The 23954-nt window shown below is 38.4% G+C and overlaps 1 protein-coding gene across 1 annotated transcript in view; it reads left to right on the top strand.

The window, feature by feature from the left end:
• Positions 1-23954, top strand: part of si:dkey-16j16.4 — a 38403-nt gene that overhangs the window by 5123 nt on the left and 9326 nt on the right. The window contains exons 3-5 of the mRNA XM_048191969.1: positions 15035-15116; positions 17806-18281; positions 22972-23025. Coding sequence (XP_048047926.1) covers positions 15035-15116; positions 17806-18281; positions 22972-23025 — 612 coding nt within the window. The remainder of the gene's footprint in view (positions 1-15034; positions 15117-17805; positions 18282-22971; positions 23026-23954) is intronic.

Raw genomic sequence — 23954 nt, forward strand, 5'->3', positions numbered from 1 at the left:
TGTTAAGCACGCATGTTATTGTAATTAGAAAAGCATTATCAGATATTTTTGTCAAGCGTTTGTCATAACTGTCTCATTAATTCCTTCTGTTTTTCTAATTGCAACAAAACTTCTTTCAAAACTGATAGTTCTGTTATTGCACTGGGTGAAAATGTGAAACATGCAGGGTTGTGGCTGGTAGTGATTAGGCACTTTCTGTTGGACATTGATAGCAAGTTGTTCGGCATTCAGCTGTGGCTGGCCATTATTATCGTCAGTAAATGCTGAGACTTGTGAAACCCTCATGAAGTGTTACAGCTGAAAGCACATGAAATGCATAAAAAGCTGCTTGTTTCAGAAGGGTTATGTTTGAGAATCATATCAGAAGATATCTGTTAAAGAGGTAGTTCACCCAAAAAATGAACATTCTGTCATTTACTCATCCTCATGCTGTTTAAAAAGAGGCTTTTTTTCTGTTGCACATAGATGGTTTGAGAAATGTCACAGTGTAGTTTTTTTCTTTTTCTTGGACTGGTACATTGGAAGTCAGTGCTACTCAAATTTTTTTCAAAATATCTACTTTTGCGTTCCACAAAATAAAAAAGGTATACTGGTTTGGAACGACATGGGGGTGGGTAAATGAGTGTTTTTTTTTTTTTTTTTTTTTATTGATTCATTGCTTGTGAATCAATTGAGGACAAGCAAAAATGTTTTATATGATATTTAAAGCCCTGCATCGAACACTAGAGTATGGAGGCATTTATATTAATATTAAATAATATGCAAGATTAAAACTAGTGTTTCAAGACTTGATACATAAAAAAAGTGGGTCAAAGGTGCATAGATAGTAAGCTCAAATATTTCCAGTAGATTTTCATACATCAACATGTTTTCTTATATTGCCCACAAACCCTTGAGGAAATGAATGTTAAAAAGTAGACATTTTTAGCGTTTCCCTTTCAACTTTTTAAGGTCATAATGGAGCTGTATTAATTATGAGGTTATGTAAACTTTTGAAACTTTTTTTCAAAAATATAATCTGTATAATATAATCTATAGTATGTGGTTCTAGTCTATAGTAGAACCATAGAAGTACATTTAAGAAGTACACTGTACTATGTGGAATCATAGAAGTACATTTTAGTGGGATTTATAAGTATGTGAATTGGGATATTTCCATCTAAAATGTATCTTGATTTATGAGACTGGTGTGTTTGCATGCATATAAGTGTTTAATTTTAAAGGGTATGGAAGGAGCAGGGTGGCATCTTACAGTGGTCACACTTAGTCATTTGCTGTCTGTGGAACACACATGATCTACACACGCAGACAAACACAGAGACTGGCCATGATTACAGTACCAACCACCATTCCTAAACTGTTGAGCAGATGGCATAGCTAGAACTCATTGCTGTGACACACGTGTTGACGCCCAGTATGCAACTCTCACCTACCACCCACTACACAGCATTCTGCTTTGACATCACAGATACCATTAAAACTCTTAGAGGGAGTCTCTCTGAGGGCTGTAGTGGAAAGTGGGTTAGGACTTTTTTTTAATCCATTGATTTAGCCATCAACATTAGGAGATTTTTATGGTTTTAACTCTTTTGCTGCATAATAAGAGACTTGGGCCCGTTCCCAAAGGGCACACTTGATATAACACTTTTACATCTCTGTGGGGTGACCCATTTTTCAATTTATGTTTTTCAGAAGGGTGAGCACCAACTTTGATGCCACAGTCAGTGCATTCTTTTGTGACTTAAGCACTGTTGCTGACTTAATAGCAGACTACCACCCAATAATCTACGCTCCATACATCACCAAACTGTAGACAGCAAGGGCAGTTTTGGACTCCATTTTTAGGGAATTAATACCATTGAATTTGACGTTTGCATATTCTGGGTTACATTAAATTTTAACTATATCTGAGGCATCTGTGGCCTGTTGCTGATTACCACAGAAAATAATGTGGACTCATACCTAGTTTATGATAACTGTGTTTATAGCAGTGCACTTAGAATGGAAGCATTGGAAGCCTAGCAGCAAAATATGTGGAGGTTTTATAATCAGAAATGTGAAGGCCATATTTTTGTTGACACAAATTCTTCAGGTTAAGACAGTAGAGCTATAAAGTTAATTTAGAGAAACTAGTGGTTATGCGTTGTGTTGATAGCATTGTCACATCACTTCCTAGTGTCTTTCCATTGATATCAAGGAAACTCTCCCCATTCCTGCCCTTGGTCAACAAATAGATAGTCCCACCCCAAATTCACACCAGTGGTTGAGCCAATGTTGCTGTTTTGGGCTCGTCCAACCCGATTTCATAGGAAAATGTAACTATTTCATGAGGTGGCGATTTAATATGAATTCGTATGATGCGAATCATATGAAAATCATAATTTTTGAGGGGAAAAAGCAAAACATAAAATAGTTACGAAATACAATTAGATTGTGTTAGCTGATTGTTTTTGATTGAGCTACAGTCCCACAAGTTTTTTGGGGAATTTGATCTACAAATGGTTTACTTCGGAGAAAGTATTTGGTTGTTAAGTCTGACGTCACGTGGCAGCGCTTCCGGGTCCAAACGCAATCTCATACCACAAGAAAAACAACAAACAGTGCTAATATACACACACAATGTGGTGTAATGCTACAAAAAATTATAATCATAACCTTTATCTCCATACCAAAATTCCAGATGGCCAGACAGTGATTCATCTTTTATAAATCATTAAAATATTAATGTCTTGTGACGCTGTGAGCACGGAGACTGTTGTGTAGACTGTAAGTATTTAAAATGTTTAACTTTTTTAAATGTTTGTTTAATATGAATAAACAGCGCTCATAAATGGCCGTCGATGGCATTTGCAAGTGAAACGAGTTGAGGTTTGGACCCAGAAACGGCGTTCCTTACATCCTTAACAAGCGGATTGGTTACCCTTCATTTTGATGCTCTTCTTTAGACATTCTACTATAAGTAACTTTGCAAATGCATGTTAACTAACTCTTATCAGAGTATTAGTAGACTGTAATAGTAGACTGTTAGTACACTCTAACAAATGCTGGGTTAAAAACAACCAAAGTTGGGTTGAAAATGGACTAACCCAGCAATTGGGTTGCTCTACTTTCTGTTGACTATAAGTAACTCTGCAACTACAAGTCATCTAACTCTCATTAGAGTATTAGTAGACTGTCTGCTGCTAACTGATTATTGTGATGGTTCCCCAACAGACTTTCTACTGACTATAAGTAAATTTGCATGTCAGCTTATTCTAACCCTAACCTTACCAATCTACTAATACTCTACTAACACTCTAATGAGAGTTAGTAGATAATAGACATGTAGGTGCAACGTTACTTATAGTCAACAGAATGTGTTAAAGGGACCATCAAAATAAAGTGAAACCGTATCCACACAGCTGACATGTTTATCTGTTGTAGCTTATCCACGTTGTGTGCACGAAATAGATGCTGAACACATTCAAAACGTGCCATTGGTGAAGTGCTAATAAAAGGGTTAGTTCACCCAAAAATGAAAATTCTGTCATTACTTACTCACCCTCATGTCTTTCCACACCCGTAAGACCTTTGTTCATCTTCGAAACACAATTAAGATATTTTTGATAAAATCCGATTGAGAGCTAATTTAGACTTTCAAACACCCAGAAAGGTTCTAAAGATATATTTAAAACAGTTTATTTGATGACAGTGGTTCAACCTTAATGTTATGAAGTGACGAGAATCATTTTTGTGCGCCAAAAAAACAAAATAACGACTTTTTTCAACAATATATAGTGAAGGGCGATTTCAAAACACTGCTTCATGAAGCTTTACGAATCTTTTATTTCGAATCAGTGCTTCGGAGCGTGTATCAAACGATTTCAAACTGCCAAAGTCATGTGATTTCAGTAAACAAAGTGTTTCAAAATTTCAATGGTTCAATGGGTGACTTTGGCCGTGCTCCGAAACACTGATTCAAAACAAAAGATTTGTAAAGCTTTGAAGCTTCATGAAGCAGTGTTTTGAAATCACCCATCACTAGATATTGTTGAATAAAGTCGCTATTTTAGTTTTTTTTTGGTGCACAAAAAGTATTCTCGTCACTTCATAATATTACGGTTGAACCACTGTAGTCACATGAACTGTTTTAGTAGCTTTCTGTGCGTTTGAAAGTTGCTCTCAATGCAGGCCTCACTGAGCCATCAGATTTTATCAAAAATATCTTAATTTGTGTTCTGAAGATGAACGAAGGTCTTACAGGTGTGGAACAACATGAGGGTGAGTAATTAAAGACAGAATTTTCATTTTTGGGTGAACTAACCCTTTAAATGTCTGTTTCGGTCACAGATTTTTTAGCTCTCCAAACCATTTCGGCCTGAAACCGAAAATAGCTGTTTTGGCTGAAAATATTAGTTGAAATTTCGGTGCGTCCCTAGTTAGTAAAATATCTAAAGTGGACCATCGAAACAAAGTGTTACCAAAGTAATTTATTAAATTGCTCATTTCACCTTTAGCAACTGTAATAAAGGTCAACAGTAACCAATCTGATCACCTCTCATTACAGGCCACTGCAAAATCAGAACCTATTGACGTGTTACAGGACACATGATGGATAGAATTCAGAGCACTCTTACATATTATTGTGCTTGTATGTGCGTTTGTTTTCATCTGTTTTAGGACACATGCCTAGGTGCCCTCATAATGACGTTAAACTCTCACGTGATTGACCTTTTGAGCATTATCACACTAACTAATTTGTGTGCCAACAGCTTTCTGAGCTGATATCATATTCATACACCCTCTCCAAAGCCTGTAATCCATGACCGTCATCACTGACCCTAATCTATCCCACACATTCAAATGAGAACAGCCAATACTAATCCAGCAGGCCTTGACAGCAGTGGCACCTCCCAGCCTCTCTGCTTTGCAGGATGGCACTGTAGACCCTGAGGCTACAGGGCAGCTGATTATTTTACACATACAAACACATTGACAACCCTACAATTTACGAGCTCAAACAAGGCTGGAGGACACAGAGAGAGCAAACCATAAGCTATGCAAACAGCTCTACCTGCAAGAGCAATGCATTGTAGTCAGCATCAAACCCTCACGCAAATGCTGTTTTGGTGCGTATGTTAATGCAAAGGGGTTGTGTTAGTTTGTCATAGAAAATGTCTGGGATCAGTTATAAACTGGATAAACTCAGGCATTGCCTGTTAGGCACACCAACAAGAATTTATATTAAAGGGTTAGTTCACACAAAAATGAAAATTATGTCTTTACGCCACCCTCATGTCGCTTCAAACCCGTAAGACCTTTCATTTGTCTTTGGAACACAAATTAAGATATTTTTGATGAAATCTGTGAAATATTACCATTTTAAATCTTCTTTACATTAAAGGATTATTGAATTCAAAAGGCCTGTTCACACCAAGAATGATAACTATAACGATAACTCTCTCGTCCACACCAATGGACAGTATCGCTTGGTTTATTCTAAGTGTGCACTGGGGTTGTTGCCTGTTGCTTTAAATGCTCGAGCTCTGAAAACAGGATGGATTTCAATTGACTGTCAATGTTTTTATAATTTATCACCTGGAAAAAAACATTCATGGTACCATAGTAATATTATGGTATTCTTTGAAGTATATCATGTAAATACCATAGTATATGAATATGGTATTCATTCAGTACCATGAATTAAAGGTGCCATCGAATGAAAAATTGAATTTACCTGGGCATAGTTCAATAACAAGAGTTCAGTACATGGAAATGACATACAGTGAGTCTCAAACACCATTGTTTCCTCCTCCTTGCGTAAACCTCATTACAAATCTCAACATAACACCGACTGTTACGTAACAGTCGGGATCATTAATATGTATGACCCCAATATTTGCATATGCCAGCTCATGTTCAAGGCATTACACAAGGGCAAAACGTCTGGATCTGCACAGCTGAATCATCAGACTAGGTAAGTAAGCAAGGCAATAGCGAAAAATGGCAGATGGAGCAATAATAACTGACATGATCCATGATAACATGATATTTTTAGTGATATTTGTAAATGGTCTTTTTTCGTTAGCATGTTGCTAATGTACTGTTAAATGTGGTTAAAGCTACCATCATTTATTACTGTATTCACAGAGACAAGAGCCGTCGTTATTTTCATTTTTAAACACTTGCAGTCAGTATAATTCATAAACACAACTTCATTCTTTATAAATCTCTCCAACAGTGTGTAATTTTAGCTTAAGCCACTGAGCACAGCCTCAAACTCACTCAGAATCAAATCTAAACATCCAAATAAATACTGTACTCACTGGAATCGATGCATGCATGCAGCATGAATGATGAACACTTTGTAAAGATCCATTTCGAGGGTTGTATTAGCTGTGTGAACTTTGTTTAAATGCTGTTTAAGGCAGTCAAGAGCTCGTGGGCGGGGGGAGCGCCAGAATTAAAGGGGCCGCGCGCTAAATCGGTGCATATGTAATTATGGCTGAAAATAGACAGTTAAAAAAATTAATTAAAAAAAATCTATGGGGTATTTTGAGCTGAAACTTCACAGACACATTCAGGGGATACCTTAGACTTATATTACATCTTGTTAAAGCTAGTTCTAGGGCACCTTTAAGCATTGTCACTGTCATAGTACTTATTTGGAATGTGTTCTTTTTCTTTCCCAATTGTACTTCATGTCAGTGTAAATGTTGTGTTCCCTGAGATGAAGAAAAGATGTAATCCATGTGTAAGCAAATCAGTTCAGGTCCACTGCTTGAGACATGCAAATGTAGAGGGAACGGGCAGGGCTATAAACCACCAACCGTGTGATTCACAACTACATGAGTACAGTGCCCTTGCAGTCATGTTAACAAACAGTGCTGTCTCTGTTGGTTTGATTTAACCTTATGATTATGTTTGTAACATGTACTGTAACCTGTGCTTTGGTGCTCTTATCATGTACAGTTACAAAGATAAACATTCAAGTACAGCCACATTCCTGTGTTGCTCACCTGCCCTACTAAATTTGTATGTCAGTTATTCAGATGAATAATCATTTTCTGAATGAATGTGCTACCTGTTCAATTTAAGTTATGCAACTCGGTCATGCCTAGGCAAAGTTAAATAGTGATAGAGAATTGTTGTATTCTTCCATATTCAAATTTATACTTTCAGCATGCTTTTACATCCATAAATTTGGAAACTAACATAGTACTTTATTGATGGATACAGCTCTAAAATATTATTAGATATTAAAATACTGTTGCTAACATACACACAGCTGCTCATATTACTTACAGTTAAGTTATAACTGGGTGGTTTGTTGGTTTTTTGGTGCATCTTGCTTGTCTCTGTGCCTACCACCACCTATAGCATAGTAAAAATCACTAACAATATGTTAATATGGACATATTTTTAGGAATATCTAGTACCATGAGAATTCTGATGGTACATGAACTTGTTAATCACTCAGTATCGGAGTACCAAGTATTACCATGTAATACTATAACTGTGCCATGGCACTTTTCTTTTAAGAGAGACAGTTTCTCTTGTTATTATGTTAAAGTTCTGTAATGCTTCAATTTGAGAGAGATTCACTGAAATCTGCTTCTCTTATAACTGAAAATAAAAGCATACTGTGAATAGCATTTAAAGGTATTCAAAAAAACATAGCATGATAAAAATGTTGTTGGCTATCTTCAAAGACAGTGGTATGTGAGCACTGGCTTGCTTTGAACTGCATTTTTTACTAAGTGAATATAATGCCTAAACAATTATTTGAGGAAAAACAAGCTGTGCTTTCATTTCTGTCCAAAACCATAGTGAATAGCTTGATGGGTAATTTGACCCTGATGCTGATGATTTTGACAATAGCTCTGTCAACATATTTTCACTTAAACACATGCATCTCATAATCTCCTGTGAAGATGTTGTCATCCCATCTGGGGGTGGTTTCCTGGGTAACAGGCCTCATGCTGTGCTGCAGTATTTAGTCCAGTCACTCAGCAGTATGTGTGCATGTGTGTAGGGTTCCATTACTAGCCAAAATAAGTCAATCGTCTTTTACCCTACAAGACCTTATCTCTATGCCTTGAATCATCAATGAACAGAAGAGTTGAACAGACCGGAAGCAACACATACACCAATGAGCCAAGACATTGACAACCTGCCTAATATGTTGTTGATCCTCCCCGTGCTGCCAAAACAGCACCGACCCGCAGAGGCATGAACTCTACAAGACCTCTGAAGGTGTCCTGTGGTATCTGGCACCAAGACATTAACAGCAGATCCTTCAAGTCCTGTAGGTTGCGAGGTGGAGCCACCGTGGATAAAATTTGTCGGTCCAGAACATCCTAAAGATGCTCAATTGGATTGAGATCTGGGGAATTTGGAGGCCAGGGCAACACCTTGAACTCTTCATCATGTTCCTCAAACCATTCCTGAACAATATGTGCAGTGTGGCAAGGTGCATTATCTAAAAGAGGCCACTTCCAACAGGGAACACCAATGTCATGAAGGGGTGTACCTGGTCTGCATCAATGTTTAGGTAGGTGGCATGCACCCGCTTCGAATGTTATCACTCGATTGAATGGGCGTTATCAGTGGTTATCAGCTCATAGATATGGGCCAGAAGGGGCCTGCTGCGCCTACTGGTAGGCTCAGATGGCTGTTATCATCCATCTACATGGTTAATCACCGATACAAATACAAGAGACGATTCCAGATCCAATCAGATCGGAAGTTCACTGGATGACGCGGCATCGTTGCGCCGGTTGATGAGCTGATAACCACTGATAACGCCCATTCAATCGAGTGATAACATTCGAAGCAGGTGTGGCATGTGTCAAATTTACATCATCATGAATGGCCGGACACAGGGTTTCCCAGCAGAACATTGCCCAGAACATCATACTCCCTCCACCGGCTTGTCATCGTCCCTGGTGCCATTACTTCTTCAGGTAAATGGCACAAGTACACGGATGTAAAAGAGAACTGGTCTAACGGGGCAATCACACGGGGCATCGATGCCTGATGGAGGACGTGTCTGATGCTTGGTGTTGAGGTGACCGTCATAGTGACAACAGCCAATCACATTACTTCCAGCTTATTTATATGCTATGCTATGCTAGCTGTCATTCAATGATAAACAGAGTACATGGACAAAATACAAGCACAATACACACCAGATTAACCAACCACCTCTGCCACCTCCTTCCAGGCCAGTATGATTCCCGGTACGTATACAAAGACTGATTGTAAAGAACCGGATGATTATCCACTGCAATGATAAGCTTTTCTTCCATTTTGAAGTTCCTCTATTTTGTGTTGCCTGAATGCAATTGGCTAGCGTCTGCGCTTGGGTATTTGGCGATCTGATTGGCTGGCGTCTGCAATGGCGCTTGAAAAGTTGCCCATTGTAGGCCCTTTCGGCAGCGAATAGGGGTCATCATATGCATTCTGATTGGTCTGTGGCTGCGCAGCCCTATAAGCAGCAGAGTGCGATGCACTTTGTGTTGTGACACATTCCTCCCATAATCATCATTAAAATATTGTTTGACCACAGTACACCTTCTGTTGGCTCAGACTAGACAGCCTTTGTTGCCCTCATGCATCGATGAGCCTTGGCTCCCTACACCCTGTTGTTTGTCCCTCCTCAGACACTGTTGGTAAATTCTCACCACTGCTGACCATGAGCAACCCACAAGCCTTGCTGTTTCAGAGATAATCTGATCCAGTCGCCTTTCCACAGCAATTTAGCCCTTGTCCGTGTCACTGAGATTCCTGCCCATTTCTCCTGCATCTAACACGTTGATTATGAGAATTGATTGTGGCCTTAAAATGTGGACTTGTTAGATGTTCAATGATATTCATTTCACATGGGACTGGTCATTGTGTTTTGGCCCATCAGTGTACACAGAGCCTGTTTTTCCTGTTGTGTATTACTGGAACTGCTGTTTCCTTTTTCAGCAGCTTTTTGTGTCTGCACCCATGATATCCTATCAGAGCTTTTCAGTGCAGGCAAAGAACCATGCAGAAGTCAACTTCAGTATATCAGTATCAGTGATGTTTTCTCTTTCAACACTGAAGTGAGCTGAAACGAGGCTGGATGTATGTATAAGGACACTGAGGGTCTATTGATTGGCTGTCACCATTGTCAAGGTCACTTGCCAGCATGTTGTTCAGGGCTTGTAGCGCTGGCATTGTCACCCTCTGCCTACTTGAGAAAGCTATGACAAAGAGGTCGGTGTGTACAGTAAAGGCACACATGTTGGCTATAACTTTTGGTTCCTAGTCATATTTACTTTATTGGAATGGTAAAACAGCTTTACATAACCAAATCATTAATAAATACTTTTTACTGTACTATCAGTCGATCACTATCACAAAATAAACCCTGTCAGAATGAAACAAGAACACAATGTTAAGGTTTATTTTTCAGTATTTACAAGTTGATTGTACATTACATTATACATGATATAAATGTATACATTCGTACATAAATTACATACAAATTAAAAAACAGTTTTTCTTATGCTACACGCAATGTTTGAATTTCTGGTTGGCATTTTCGTTACAGCGATTACTCTTTTGTTGTCACAATACAGCCTTGCAGTAGGAGTAGGAGTAAGAATCTACAGGGAGATATATTATGATCCTTAATTGTTTTTCATTCATCATTTGGCTTCAGGATTTGGGCAGTTTTCTGCTTTCATCATAGAGCCATAGAAATAGTGTTGACAATAGACACCTCAGTATTAGTTTCAAATTATTTGAGGGAATAGCACCTTGTTTCCAGCTCTTTTATCATAGGCCCTTAAAGTTGTAGTCTTAACCATGTGTAAACAGCCAAGTTGATTAAAAACTTAAAGGGGATTCAAATTATGTTTTGCTGGAAACTTGTTTTCTAGTTAGGACCGTTTTATATTGTAAGCTAGTAGTTTTTATTGTAGTCGAATTGGAAATTTTAGTGTACATTGAGTTAATGCAGGAGACAGCTACTCACAAATTTGATGTGAGAGTGGTGGTCAGTCACTTTTTTTCATGAAAATTGAGATAAAATGTAGATCCTTACCTTTAGACACAATATTTCATTTTTTCCTAAAAATGACTGTTAAAGCTCGGAAAAATCCCATTGACTTTCATTGACGGAATGTTCAAATGAGCCGTCTATCTGTCTATCTGTCTGTCTGTCTATCTATCTATCTATCTATCTATCTATCTATCTATCTATCTATCTATCTATCTATCTATCTATCTATCTATCTATCTATCTATCTATCAAACTAAATCTATCAAACTAAATCTAGCAACACACCACATCAACCACCCCAAGTACCCTAGCAACCGCATAGCAACACCTTAGCGACCACCCCGAGTACCCTAGCAACCGCATAGCAACACCATAGCGACCCCCATAGTACCCTAGCAACCACATAGCAACACCATAGCGACCACCCTGAGTACCTTAGCAACCGCATAGCAACACCCTAGCAACCGTGTAGCAGCACCCTAGCAACCACCCAGAATACCTTAGCAACCATCCTGAGTACCCTAGCAACCACCCAGAGTACCCTAGCAACCACATAGCAACATCTTAGCAACCACTCAGAGTACCCTAGCAACCGCATAGCAACACCTTAGCGACCACTCAGAGTACCCTAGCAACCGCATAGCAACATCTTAGCAACCACACAGAGCACCCTAGTACTCTATCAAAATGACTAAACTAAAACTGAAACTTTCAAACTGAAAACTTTTAAAACTGCTTCAAATTTTCTGGACTGGCTTTTTCAAGCCAACTTAGTTTGTCTCAACAAACTTTTTTATCTAGTTCTAGTTGCAACAGAACCAAACTGAATTTAATAAAAAAAAATTCTCATGGTAATGCGATTTGACTTGGGTATTCTGTACACACATGGAACGATAAGGGGGATTCGCTCCAGTTTGTAAAGGACAGGTCCAAAAGTATGTGCTCTTTCTCTGTGTTTCCTCCTCCATATATTCCTGTTTATTTGTCAGCAAAAGTCTTCGGATGACACCAAATGCATAATTTTGCATCACACGATAGACTTTTGACTGCTCCAGGTATTTTTGTTACAGTCGGATCGTCAAGGGGGTAGTGCCAAAATCAAAAGTGCATTATGGGTGTTTTTGGCAAAATGGCCATTTTGCATTTGCATCGTTTCTCTTCTCATTTCATTTTTTTCACATTTCTACTGCATAGACCGCCAAGGTTTATTAAAAGCTCATCTTACCATTAAATAATTACCCCTTTCTCGGAAACACTGTTTTGAAATCAACCCAAACAAACACAACCCTCCCTTCATTGCTCCGCCCCCAAAATGCATGGACACTTTATCATAGCTGAAGCGAAGAAAAATAGTGGTTTGTAAAAAAAGATAAAGTGAAGATAATGGACGGTCAACAAGGAAGAAGAAAAAATTAACACAGTACACAAGAGTATATACAAGCAAGAGTTCATTGTGGAGGTCATTGCACACTGAGTCCGAAATTCGCATGTGAAACTTTCGCACGTTAAAAAATAAATTCGACCTCACATTATGTCAATCGTGTTTGCACACTGTCTCCGAAACTTTCGTCCATAAAAAAATATTCGGATCAGGTTCGATTTTCTGCGTTTTTCGCATCCGTGGCACGCATTTTGAGAGAAGTTTTGACAATTCAGAGCCACCGTACGCGAACGCAAAAATCCAGAATGCCATCTGACAAGTTGATCCACGTCGTCTACAGCACAAAACAGCAGCACTTAATGAAATGAAAACTGAATGAAATGAATGAATGAAAACAACGTGAGGAATACAAAGACACCGAATATAAAGACAGATTGTGCCAGTAGTAAAGCATCAAACAGAGCCACTGTCATCCTGAAGTAATCTTTGAAACGCTCGGATAATCCCGCAGCTTTTTGATGAGGTGAATTCTCCTTTCTCTCTATGCAATCTTGGGATTGAATGGACCCAATATTTCCTCTTTCTTTTTCTCTTTTTAAGAAGAGAGGAGACAACTAATCGTGCTCACTGCTTGAAGACTTCATTTTGTATTGTTTTGCGAATATTTTTCATTCATTAATACGCATCGGACTCAGTGTGCAAGGTCTCTGTGCGTGATGAATTTTTAGGATTGCGAATACGAAAAAACGCATGTGAAAATTTCGGACTCAGTGTGCAAAGGCCTTTAGTCTCCAGCAGCACACCCGCTCCAGACAAACAATGACACTCAAAACTGTCCTGTTACTATAGCTAATATTACAACAACAGCATATCTTGGTTCTGTGAAACACAGCAAAACCAATGTTACTCACATATGGAGCAGAAACAACGCAACCTCTGCGTCCATTTTCAGGCCTTCCCAATGAGGTTTCTCCAGAGCTGTAAATCTTTTCTAATCTTAACATGGGTCTTAAATCTCTTGCCTGATCATAACCCTTCTTTTCTCTTTTGTAATGTCTCTCAGCCATCTCTCTCTCTTACAGTCTTTCTTCAGTTCAAATCTCCCTCTTGCTCACTCTCTCTCCTCCTCCATCATGAGTGGACACGCCCCCTACTGCTGATTTTTCTCATAAATCACTTACTGCACCTTTAAGTATGGTTATCACCCACAAATCTTGTGTAACGCCCCAGAATGCAACGTGCAATTGGCAGAAGTTTCCAAATACATTAGAATATTAAATAAAAATTGCCAATGACTTTTTACAACCGGAGACACTGTCTGGCAGGAGTTTTGGTGATGGGGAATGGTAATTTGTGGTGGCTTTGAGATTCGAGACAGACAGGATTTCAGTGAGTGGAAATGGCTCTTCTGGGGGCCCTGAGCTGTTGTGAGATTTTAGTGCCTGTGAGAAAGAGTGACACATTTGAGTCATTCAGTTTCTCTCACTGTTTGCTTAGTGAAAGGCGAAAGAGATGAGAAGAGAAGTGGTGTGTGTGTGTGTGTGTGTGTACTTGAGAACAGATGGCAGCTGGTTAGCTGGGCTTAGACAAGGTAATTACCATGCACTGTGTTACTTAACTCTTTACTGGTGCAATCTGTTGGGTTTTGTCCCTGTTCCATACTTTTGTGCTCTGATAAACTTTAAACAATTTTGCTCTTAAAATAATCTTGTCTAAATGAACTAGCACACTGAGACTCAGCTAAACTTTCACAGCGATTGGTGTTGTGGTATTGGGTGTGCCTCTTTTACTTCTCTTAACTTCATGCTCTGTTTCTTCTTTTCACACTTTCGGATCTTAACTCAAACAGGGAAACAAGGAAATGCATACGCTGAAGTTAAATTGAAATACATTTCATTTGGCAAGTGGGCAGATCTTTTCCGTTTTATCACACATTCTAGTCTAATAACACCTTTCTCTTATCTCAGTTGAGGTGTAGATCTGTGAAACGTTGAAGTGCAGATCACTGTAAATATTGCTCATACTTGGGGTTAGAGATTTCAAATGGGTATTAAACATTGGCATGTCACACATAACCCATTATTTGTGCCATATGTAACATGGGTTAAAAATGGGCTAAAAGTCCCATAGACTTGCATCTAGCGAACAGATTCTCATGGAGATTTGGTGGTGAGTTTTTATCACTTTATCATTTAGAACTTGCAAGCAACCACAGCACAACTTGCTAAAAACGACTCCGAATACCTTAGGAACCACATAGCAATGTCTGGCAACCACCCATAACACTCTTCCATAATGAAGGCAACTTCTGCGTGGGTGATTTTCATTAGAAGTTTCTTAGTAAACAGATAATCCCTGTTTAGGTTGGATTGTTTGCAAGAAACTTTCAGCACTTACAGCGTAAGTTTATCTCACCCTTTGGTATAGAAGGTTTCCTAAGAAGTTGCCCAAGTGTTAGTCACTGGTGTTGTTGTGATAGCAAATAATAAGCAATAGTTTTATGCCACTAAACTAAAATACAGATTCATGAATAACCTTTTCCATTTGTTTGAGTGAGCTGTGGGACATGTCTGAGTATACTTGTGTGTATCATGGTGATTCAGGTTTGTTTGACCTTTGCTTTGCTTTTGAAACAGATTTCCTACCATGGCAGTGAGGAAGGGGGGGAGAGTGAAGACTCAGAAGGTGAAAACCAAGAGTTGGCACAGATTGACAGAGGTGTGTGTATTTGTTTTTTTGCTACATGTGTATACCTATAGCATACAGGGCTTCAACAACTAATTGATGAAATCAATGATAATACATAGAAAATAAATTTGCTATTATGTTGTTAAAAGCAAGCTTTTCAGTTTTGCTAAATAGTGCCTTGAAAGCAAGTTGAAGTGTTGTCATTATTACCATTCAAATAATTAAACAAAGCAAATGAAACAAAATTAAAACCCTATATGCAATGCAAATATGCTGTTAGTAGATCATCACTATGTTCAGAGTTGGAAATATGTGTGTTCCTGCAGAACATTCTATGCTTTCATAAATTTGTTTCTGCTGCTTTCAAATGACTTGATCTTGAAATCCGATTTTAACCTTTTTGTACGCAATGCATAGCATACATTTCGACCTGAAAATATCAGCCAATAACTGATAAATGACTGATTTAAAAACTGATAAAATTCACAAATTTAAAGTAGTTATTAGTTGAAACCCTAATAGTCATTCACATACAGGTTCTTCTAGGTTACAACCTCAAAACCATAAACTTTATCAGGAATCTAAAATCTACACCACATACGCACTTTATTCACACTTTGCTTGTACTATCTGTACTTCCTGCCATAACTGTTGCTAGAGAAATGAGAAATGGTTTGGTCTGATATAATATGGTGTGAGGTAGTTTCCCCTAAAGGCCCGTCAAATCATTTTCATTGAAACATGGCAAGTTGCAACAGCGATCATTAGTGATACAACACAGTCAGGCAGAGTTGAAGTTTATGCAAATGACTGAGCACTGACTCAATATGGCGACTACCAGTAGGAATGAAGACAGTGATTCGTCTCATGAAGTCCAGTAGGAATGCTGACTTGGCAATCTTATCTTCATCGGTAGGGCTGCATGATAAATCAAAATAAGAACCAAAATTGCAATATGGCTTAGTGTGATTATCGAATGGCAAAGGCTGTGATTTAATTAAATAAACATATATGTATCAGTGTGAAGTGTAGTACTTTGTTCTTACACATGAACATCTTATCATCTGCCTGTGTTTGCAGTTTCTCAGAGCGAACTCCATCTCTGCATTTACTCTGAGTTTGCATCGCTTTAACATGCATTTGGGAAACACCATGTGTCAAGCATCAAGTTCCTAAATTAGTAATGAGAAGCGCTTATCATCAAAAGACAAGCTTTAGGAGCTACCTGTGGTTTTCCATCAAAATAAAAGTTTGATGGTTCAACGTTTAAAAAAAAAAAAAAAAGATTAAGAGAGCTATAAATATTAGTGTTGTAAGTTTACAGTTGTAATGTAAAATAAAATGATTATTATATTATTTTTCTTAAAGGTGCCCAAGAATGCTTTTTCACAAGATGTAATATAAGTCTAAGGTGTCCCCTGAATGTGTCTGTGAAGTTTCAGCTCAAAATACCTCATAGATTTTTTTAAATTAATTTTTTTAACTGCCTATTTTGGGGCATCATTAACTATGCACTGATTTTTTTCAGCACGCCGCCCCTTTAATTCGCGTGCTCCCTGCCACACGAGCTCTCGATTATATTACAGCACATTTGCAAAGTTCACACAGCTAATATAACCCTCAAATGGATCTTTACAAGATGTTCATCATGCATACTGTATGCATGCTTCGAATTATGTGAGTAAAGTATTTATTTTGATGTTTATATTTGATTCTCTATGAGTTTGAGGCTGCTGTGCTCCGTGGCTAACGGCTAATGCTACACTGTTGGAGAGATTTATAAAGAATGAAGTTGTGTTTATGAATTATACAGACTGCAAGTGTTTAAAAATGAAAATAGCGACGGCTCTTGTCTCCGTGAATTCAGTAAGAAACGATGGTAACTTTAACCACATTTAACAGTACAATAGCAACATGCTAACAAAACATTTAGAAATATTTTTAGACAATTTACAAATATCGCTAAAAATATCATGCTATCATGGATCATGTCAGTTATTATTGCTCCATCTGCCATTTTCGCTGTTGTTCTTGCTTACCTAGTCTGTTGATTCACCTGTGCAGATCCATACGTTACTGGCTGCCCTTGTCTAATGCCTTTCATAATGTTGGGAACATGGGCTGGCATATGCAAATATTGGGGTGTACACCCCGACTGTTACGTAACAGTCGGTGTTATGTTGAGATCCGCGTGTTTTCCGGAAGTCTTTTAAACAAATGAGATTTACATAATAAAGAGAAAGCAATGGAGTTTAAAACTCAATGTATGTCTTTTCCATGTACTGAACTCTTGTTATTCAACTATGCCAAGGTAAATTCAAATTTTGAATCTAGGGCACCTTTAAATTTTTAAAAAATGTACAGTGAAATATTACAATAGTAATATTTCTTATTTTGCTTTTTTTAGTATTTATATTTACTACCACCACTTCTACTACTAATACTATTTTATAGTCATATTGATGCATAATCACAAAATTTTGGCCAAACTGTGCAGCACTTACAAACATGCTCAGTTATTCTGAATTTTTTTTAAATCACAGTTTAATTTGCAATCAATTTTTATCAGAAAATTCGCAATCGCAAACTTCTCTAAACCCAAGACACGTAAATCCAAGATACTCCATGGGATTGTCCCTGTATCAAATGTATTTTAAGTTTCTTTTTAAAAAAAGTTCAGCTGAATGACGACCTTCTGCTATATTTCGCCCCTCTTCAGAGCGCCGGCGGAATTGCGCCTTGACCCCTCTAGCCACAAGTCAGCAACACAACCAGGGCATTCTTTCTCCCGCTCACTTACGCCGTCTCCGTTTACTCCTGGACCCTACCCTGGACCGCCACAGCTCCGAAGAGGAGCTGGAGCGCATCGCAGGAGCCACAGGGGCCGAGGGGAGCCGGAAGTGGCACAGACATGGTGACATGAGCAGCGCCTCTAGTGACGAGGAGGTGAAGGACCTGTGTGGGCCAAATGAACCGTCGGCCGGGGCTCGTTTGAGCGCCACCTCTCCCAGCCCTGTTCTCTTCAGCTCTTCCCCTCCTCGAGCTCTCAAGCCTTCCCACACGCCAACCCGCCTCCCTGTTAGGCCCATCATTCTCAGCCACTTTGAACAACCTTCCATGCCTTATTGGCGGCACCGGCCCACTTACACAGGAGAACCTGGTCGCCCCAGCCTAGACCTGGAGAAAATGCAGCAGGTAAGAGACACTCGTTTTGCAAGGGAGGACATCAGCATCTTTTGTTGGTCCTTGAACAACATATCCTATCCAACAATCGTAGTCTTAACCCTTAAAATCAGAGGGAAATATGATAGGTCGATAATTAAGAATGTAGAAGAAACCCTACTGTCTAATTGACTGATATAGGGCTGTTGTTCCATATAGACATACAAGAAAGCATTTTTGGCAAAATCAGTCACTAAGAACTTACTTTTTCTAAAAAGTTTGTAATCGTTAATAGCTAAAAGTTCCTAATATGACATGAAAACCCCATATTTCAGTACTGGCCGTTAACACTATTGATAAGTTTTGAAAAACATAAGAAATTGATGTGGGAAAAATTTGTAGAGAGGAGAGCATGGGGATGGAAATGGTGTCAAATTCACCTAACGGAGCTACAACATGCTTTGCGTAAATGGATGAACTATAATATATGTGGGGACAAAGACAAAAAACATGGGGGCACTTTGATTTATCAATCATGGTACAAAAGTGTGAATGTGAAGAGTGACAGACACAGATCAAAAGTATAATTTACTTGTTTTTGGTTAAATCCGATACATGGATTTAATCAGTTGCACCACTGTATCACTGTATCAATGCAGTCTTTTAAGTAGAGTACTTATATTTATACAGTGGCCCAAAAAAGTATTTTGAAACTTAAATCACACTTAAAGGTGCTAAAGAGGATGTTTTGTTTTATACATTTTTGCAATATCACTTGAAACTGTCTTTACTAACTGATAAAAGACTATTTATTAGGTGCACTGAAAGGAATAATATTAATATACATCATCTGTGCACAAGTTAGGGCCTTAAAAACATCAGCCAATCGTTTACGCGATCATCGCCCTCTGGCTTGTCAATCACTGCCATGACGGTCCTTGTGCAAGACGTGCACGGCTGCGCGCTCCAGTAACTTTCCACACTCTACAGGCGCCGCATGCAATGTTTTTGTCAGGAGACAGGAGTAACAACTGCAGATTATGAGTTACCTGCGGTGAGTCCGACATAATGAATCCACTAACACGACACAGCGAATGCTGGTGGTAAACACTCGTGTTCCAATACTCGTGCACGAGTTTTGGGAGGCGTTCCCTCGAATTGAGCTGTGAAGAAGGGGGGTTGTTCTTACGTATGCGCTCATTTCAAAAACTCACTAACAGTCTTTGGTTTCTCAGTCGACGAAAAGATTCTGTTTAGCACCTTTAAAAAATGCATGAATATCATTGCATTAGAAACAAAGTATTAGATCAAGTGTAATTTATTTAAAAGAAAAATTGTGTGAGCTCACTGATCAAACAAAACATTCACAAACGGTAAGGTTTTAAATGATAAAACAATGGATATTGTTCAATTCAAAGTATGGGAAACTGTGGTTACTTTGCTAGGACACCTGTATAAACTTGAGGGGAACTGAACTGACTTTATATAGCCACCAAAAAACCTTAGTCTGAAGTTTTAATAAAGACTCTTTCTGGTATAAAATCTCTTCAGTGTACTGTTTCAGATCAAGAGCAACTCAGTGGCTGAATTTGAAAACAATGCAAGACAAATGCACACAACTATACTTACTCAGACAACTCCATGTGCTCCAGGGCTTTGTGCCCGCCACCTCCAGAGAGAAAGAGAGGATGACAGATGTCAGCCCCCCTCCCTCACTCTAAACAAAAGCCCGATTGAGTGAATCTGTGAGTGAATGAAACGGCAAAGTGGGAAATGTTAACCTAGTTGTTTTGTCTTCAGGTGTTCAAATATACAGGCCAGATTGTGCCAGATTAAAAAAAAGGATATGTGGAGATGGAAAGAGCAAAAAGATGAGAACAGCAGAGAAAAGAGGGACCATATGACTCTTGGAGTGCACTGTGTGTGTGCTTGGTCAAGTGGAATGGGAGGTGTTGATGGAAAAACAATATGCTAAAAGCTTATTTGGTAGCACAACTCTTTTAAAGTGCCCCTAGAATGCTATTTTAAAGGTTCCCAATTTTATTTTAGAGATCTCCTACAACAGGTTTACATGCATCCAAGATCAAAAAACACTTTAATTTTCTCATAATGTACATTGAACATTAGCTAATTTCTATAGAAGTCTGAAAATGGTTTGTTCGATGATTCAGTCTCTTTAAACTCCTCCTTTCCGCGAGCCTACTCTGCTCTGATTGGTCAGATGGCCTAGTCTGTTGAGATTGGTCTACCGCTTACAGCGCATGTCAGAAAAGAAATGCCTATTACCATATCTGAATTTCTACTTTATAAACAGTGATACGAAAAGGGATGATGCCGTCAGTTTTTCCATATCAATTCCAGTGCAAGTCCTTTTGAAGAGCATGAAAAGTAGATGCGCAGCACTGAAAATGGCATCTTCTCGGCATGTAGGCAACATGAACTAAACTCTTCCAGGTCTCAGCTACATCTACACTGCTTCAAGGCAGGTTAAAGTAGACAATGTTCGCAGGCAGCCACTGATGACTCGTTTTGGCAGTTCAGAATCGATTCTTTCTTTTAGGAGACAACTTTATTTGTTATGTAGTTTAAAACTTTGCAGACCTTTACATTCAAAAATGGCTATATTATATAGGTAATATTCGAAAAGGCACTTTAAAATCACTTCAGTTTTTATCCAAAAATGTACACAAATTAAGTCATCCCTATTGCCTTCAGTACTAAACAAGAAATAATCCATATCCAGCCTCACCCTACTACGTATCACACATTTAATTATATACAACAGCTGTTATGTTAATATGTTGAGCCAAATTTGGGCGACAGTCCATGTTAGTTTTTCATTATTAATCCTTACCAACTAATCCATTCCTGCATATGCAGTTACTTATATCTCAAATGCAGGGGTCCAGCTATTGTTCAAGCGAAATGAATGGTCTGTCTGACAGATGTCTAAATGCTGCCCTCCATGGTTGAGTGAGCTTGACAAACATTATCTCCTTTTTTTGGGAACTTTGAAATGAGGCCGAGCTCATTTCAAACTTCACTTGGGCTTTAACCATGGCTGCCTTCCAGTCACGCAGATCTGGACAAATTTGACAATTCCTGGGTTGGCTTTTTTTTTTTACTGGGAGTTTCCCTTATAGAACAAAGAGACTGCTTGAAATGTGCATTAATCTGTCATTGCCTATAGGTTTTTTGCCATAAATTTATAATAATATACTAACTTTGAAGAGGTTGTTTTTACTGTAACAAAAAACCCTGTCCTTAATGTTTTTTAATGCTCTCTAAGTTAAGGGTTAACTTATTACTGTTGTCATTTATGTTGTGTTGTCATAGAGGCATGACATGTTATTTATTTATATATTGAGAAAAGAAAGATGTTTTGCAGCATGTTCATGCTTCTCTTTTTGATGCATACAAAGTGTTGAATAATGACTCAAATGTAGGGATGCCCCAGTCATAATTTTTCATATCTGTAGCCATTTGAAATTACAGGCAACCACTGCATTTTAATCACAATCCAAACAAAGATGGTACACATGTATTTGATTTAAACTAGATAATTCAAGATTTAAAGCAAAGACAGAATGGTCTGACTTTAGCTTTGTGAAATTGCTACATAAAACATACCTGCACAAACGAAAACGGCAGACAGACTGAATGAAAATGCAAACTCAGTCTGTGACATTAGGTGACGCTTATGAAAGCGATTTCATTTCCTTGGGTTAGGTTTAGGATTGTATTGTATATGGTGGTAAGAGGAAAAGAAAATGCCATCGAAACCTTTCTGAAGACCGTAAGTTCCCTTCAGAGATGCAATCATTTAAAACCCCACCCCTTAGTCAGTATTTATATTTTTCTTCCTATATTTTGAGCAGTCAGCAGTCAGTATATTTGCTCTGCTAGTGCATCTGTGTTCTCCTCTCCTATTTGCTTCTGTATTCAGTGTTTCCAGTCTCTGGCCTGTCTTTACAGACTTCATAATATTTCCACAAATTACATTTTGGGAAATGATTGCAATGCAGTTTGTGTGCTAGTCTGGAACAGAGATCGGCCAAAACAAAAAAAAAACAAAAAACTTGTGTTTGGATCAATGGCTGGTCGACCAGTGCATGTCTACTTAAAGACTTGGAATATGGTGCGTAGTCATTTGGACACACACACACACACACACACACACACACAAAAAGAAGAAAAAAAAAAAAGAGAGAGAAAAATCGCATGGTTTGAAATGAGTGCAGAATTTTCAGTTTGGGCAAAGCATTCCTATCAGTTTTTTAAATCATAAAATAAATGTAATCTTTGAGGAGCACTGATTGTTTTTAAAGTAATGAACAGTTTAGACTCTGTCCTGTAAAGAAACAGAGTTAACCTCTGATTTTGAGTCTCCCTGCCTCAGTTAGCACTAACAGTAGAGTTCTGAGTAAGGAAAACAAACAGAGTTCCATGGTTGTCCTGAAAGGGCAGCCCACAGGATGTTTTGCTTTGTTACATAAAGACTCCTTAGTTTTGGTAGCCACAGTGGCCCAGAGCTTCCAGGGATCTTCCAAAACAGCTCAAGGGCAAAAAAGCAGTAAATGTTTATACTGACAATATGGAAACTTGTTTCCTCAGTGTGTGCTGTTGTGTGGAGTTTGGCTTTGCATAGACAACATGTGAGGCTTATGGAAGGTTTATGTCATTCCTTTTAACCATATTTTCTCCTTTCTGCTCTTTGCTTCAGAAAATGCTTCTAAAAAAGAACTGTGGAGGGAAAACGAGGACTATCAAGATTCGGGTGAGTGTGTCAAAATAATAAATGTTTTTTTTTTTTTCTCTTCTTGTTTCATACAGTGGCCCCAAAAAAGTATTTAGACACTTAAACCACACTTAAATATGTATGGGTGTCATTGCATTAGGTAACAAAATATCAACCCAATTGTCATTTGTTTTAAAGAAATGGTACAAGCACACTTTTCAAGAATAACATTTCACAAAAAGAATTATAAAACAGATATGCAATTAAAAAAAAAGTGTTTGAACACTAACTGGGTCTCAAATCTTGGAGAATATGTTAACTCTCTCCCTGCCATTGATGGAATTTTTTTCCGGCAATCCATGTTTTCACTGTTATATGGTAGGGGGTGCTGTTATGCATCTTCTGAAAAGAATCTTCGGATCAAAACACGGGCGAAGAAGCAGAAACAAGTGATCGAGGCATTGCTTACACACATGTAAAATAACACGATCATCAAACATTCAGCAGCATATAAATCAAAACTACCCAACGTTACCAACTGAAATGTTGACCTAGAAAGAGGTACAGGACTGTGACGCTTTGGGAATGTTGATGGATTCGATCTACTTCATCTTTGTTTTGATCTTCGTTCTGAATCCCATCCAGATGTAGTCTGACAAAAGCGCCATTTTCTCAGCTTTTTGTTTTTTTTAAAATGAAACTTACACATATTCAAGGGTTGATTTTGAAAAAAGTAATGCATAAAGCTAGAACAGGGATGGGCAACTCCGGTCCTGGAGGGCCAGTGTCCTGCAGAGTTTATCTCCATCCTTGATAAAAACTCACTTGCCTATAACTTTCTACTAATCCTAAAGACCTTGATTAGCTGGTTCAGGTGTGTTTGATTAGGGTTGGAGCTAAACTCTGCTGGGCAGTGGCCCTCCAGGATGGAAGTTGCCCATCCCTGAGCTAGAATAAAATTGGTTTGT

The sequence above is a fragment of the Megalobrama amblycephala genome, linkage group LG5 (assembly GCF_018812025.1).
Source record: "Megalobrama amblycephala isolate DHTTF-2021 linkage group LG5, ASM1881202v1, whole genome shotgun sequence".
NCBI classification, from domain to species: Eukaryota; Metazoa; Chordata; class Actinopteri; order Cypriniformes; family Xenocyprididae; genus Megalobrama; species Megalobrama amblycephala.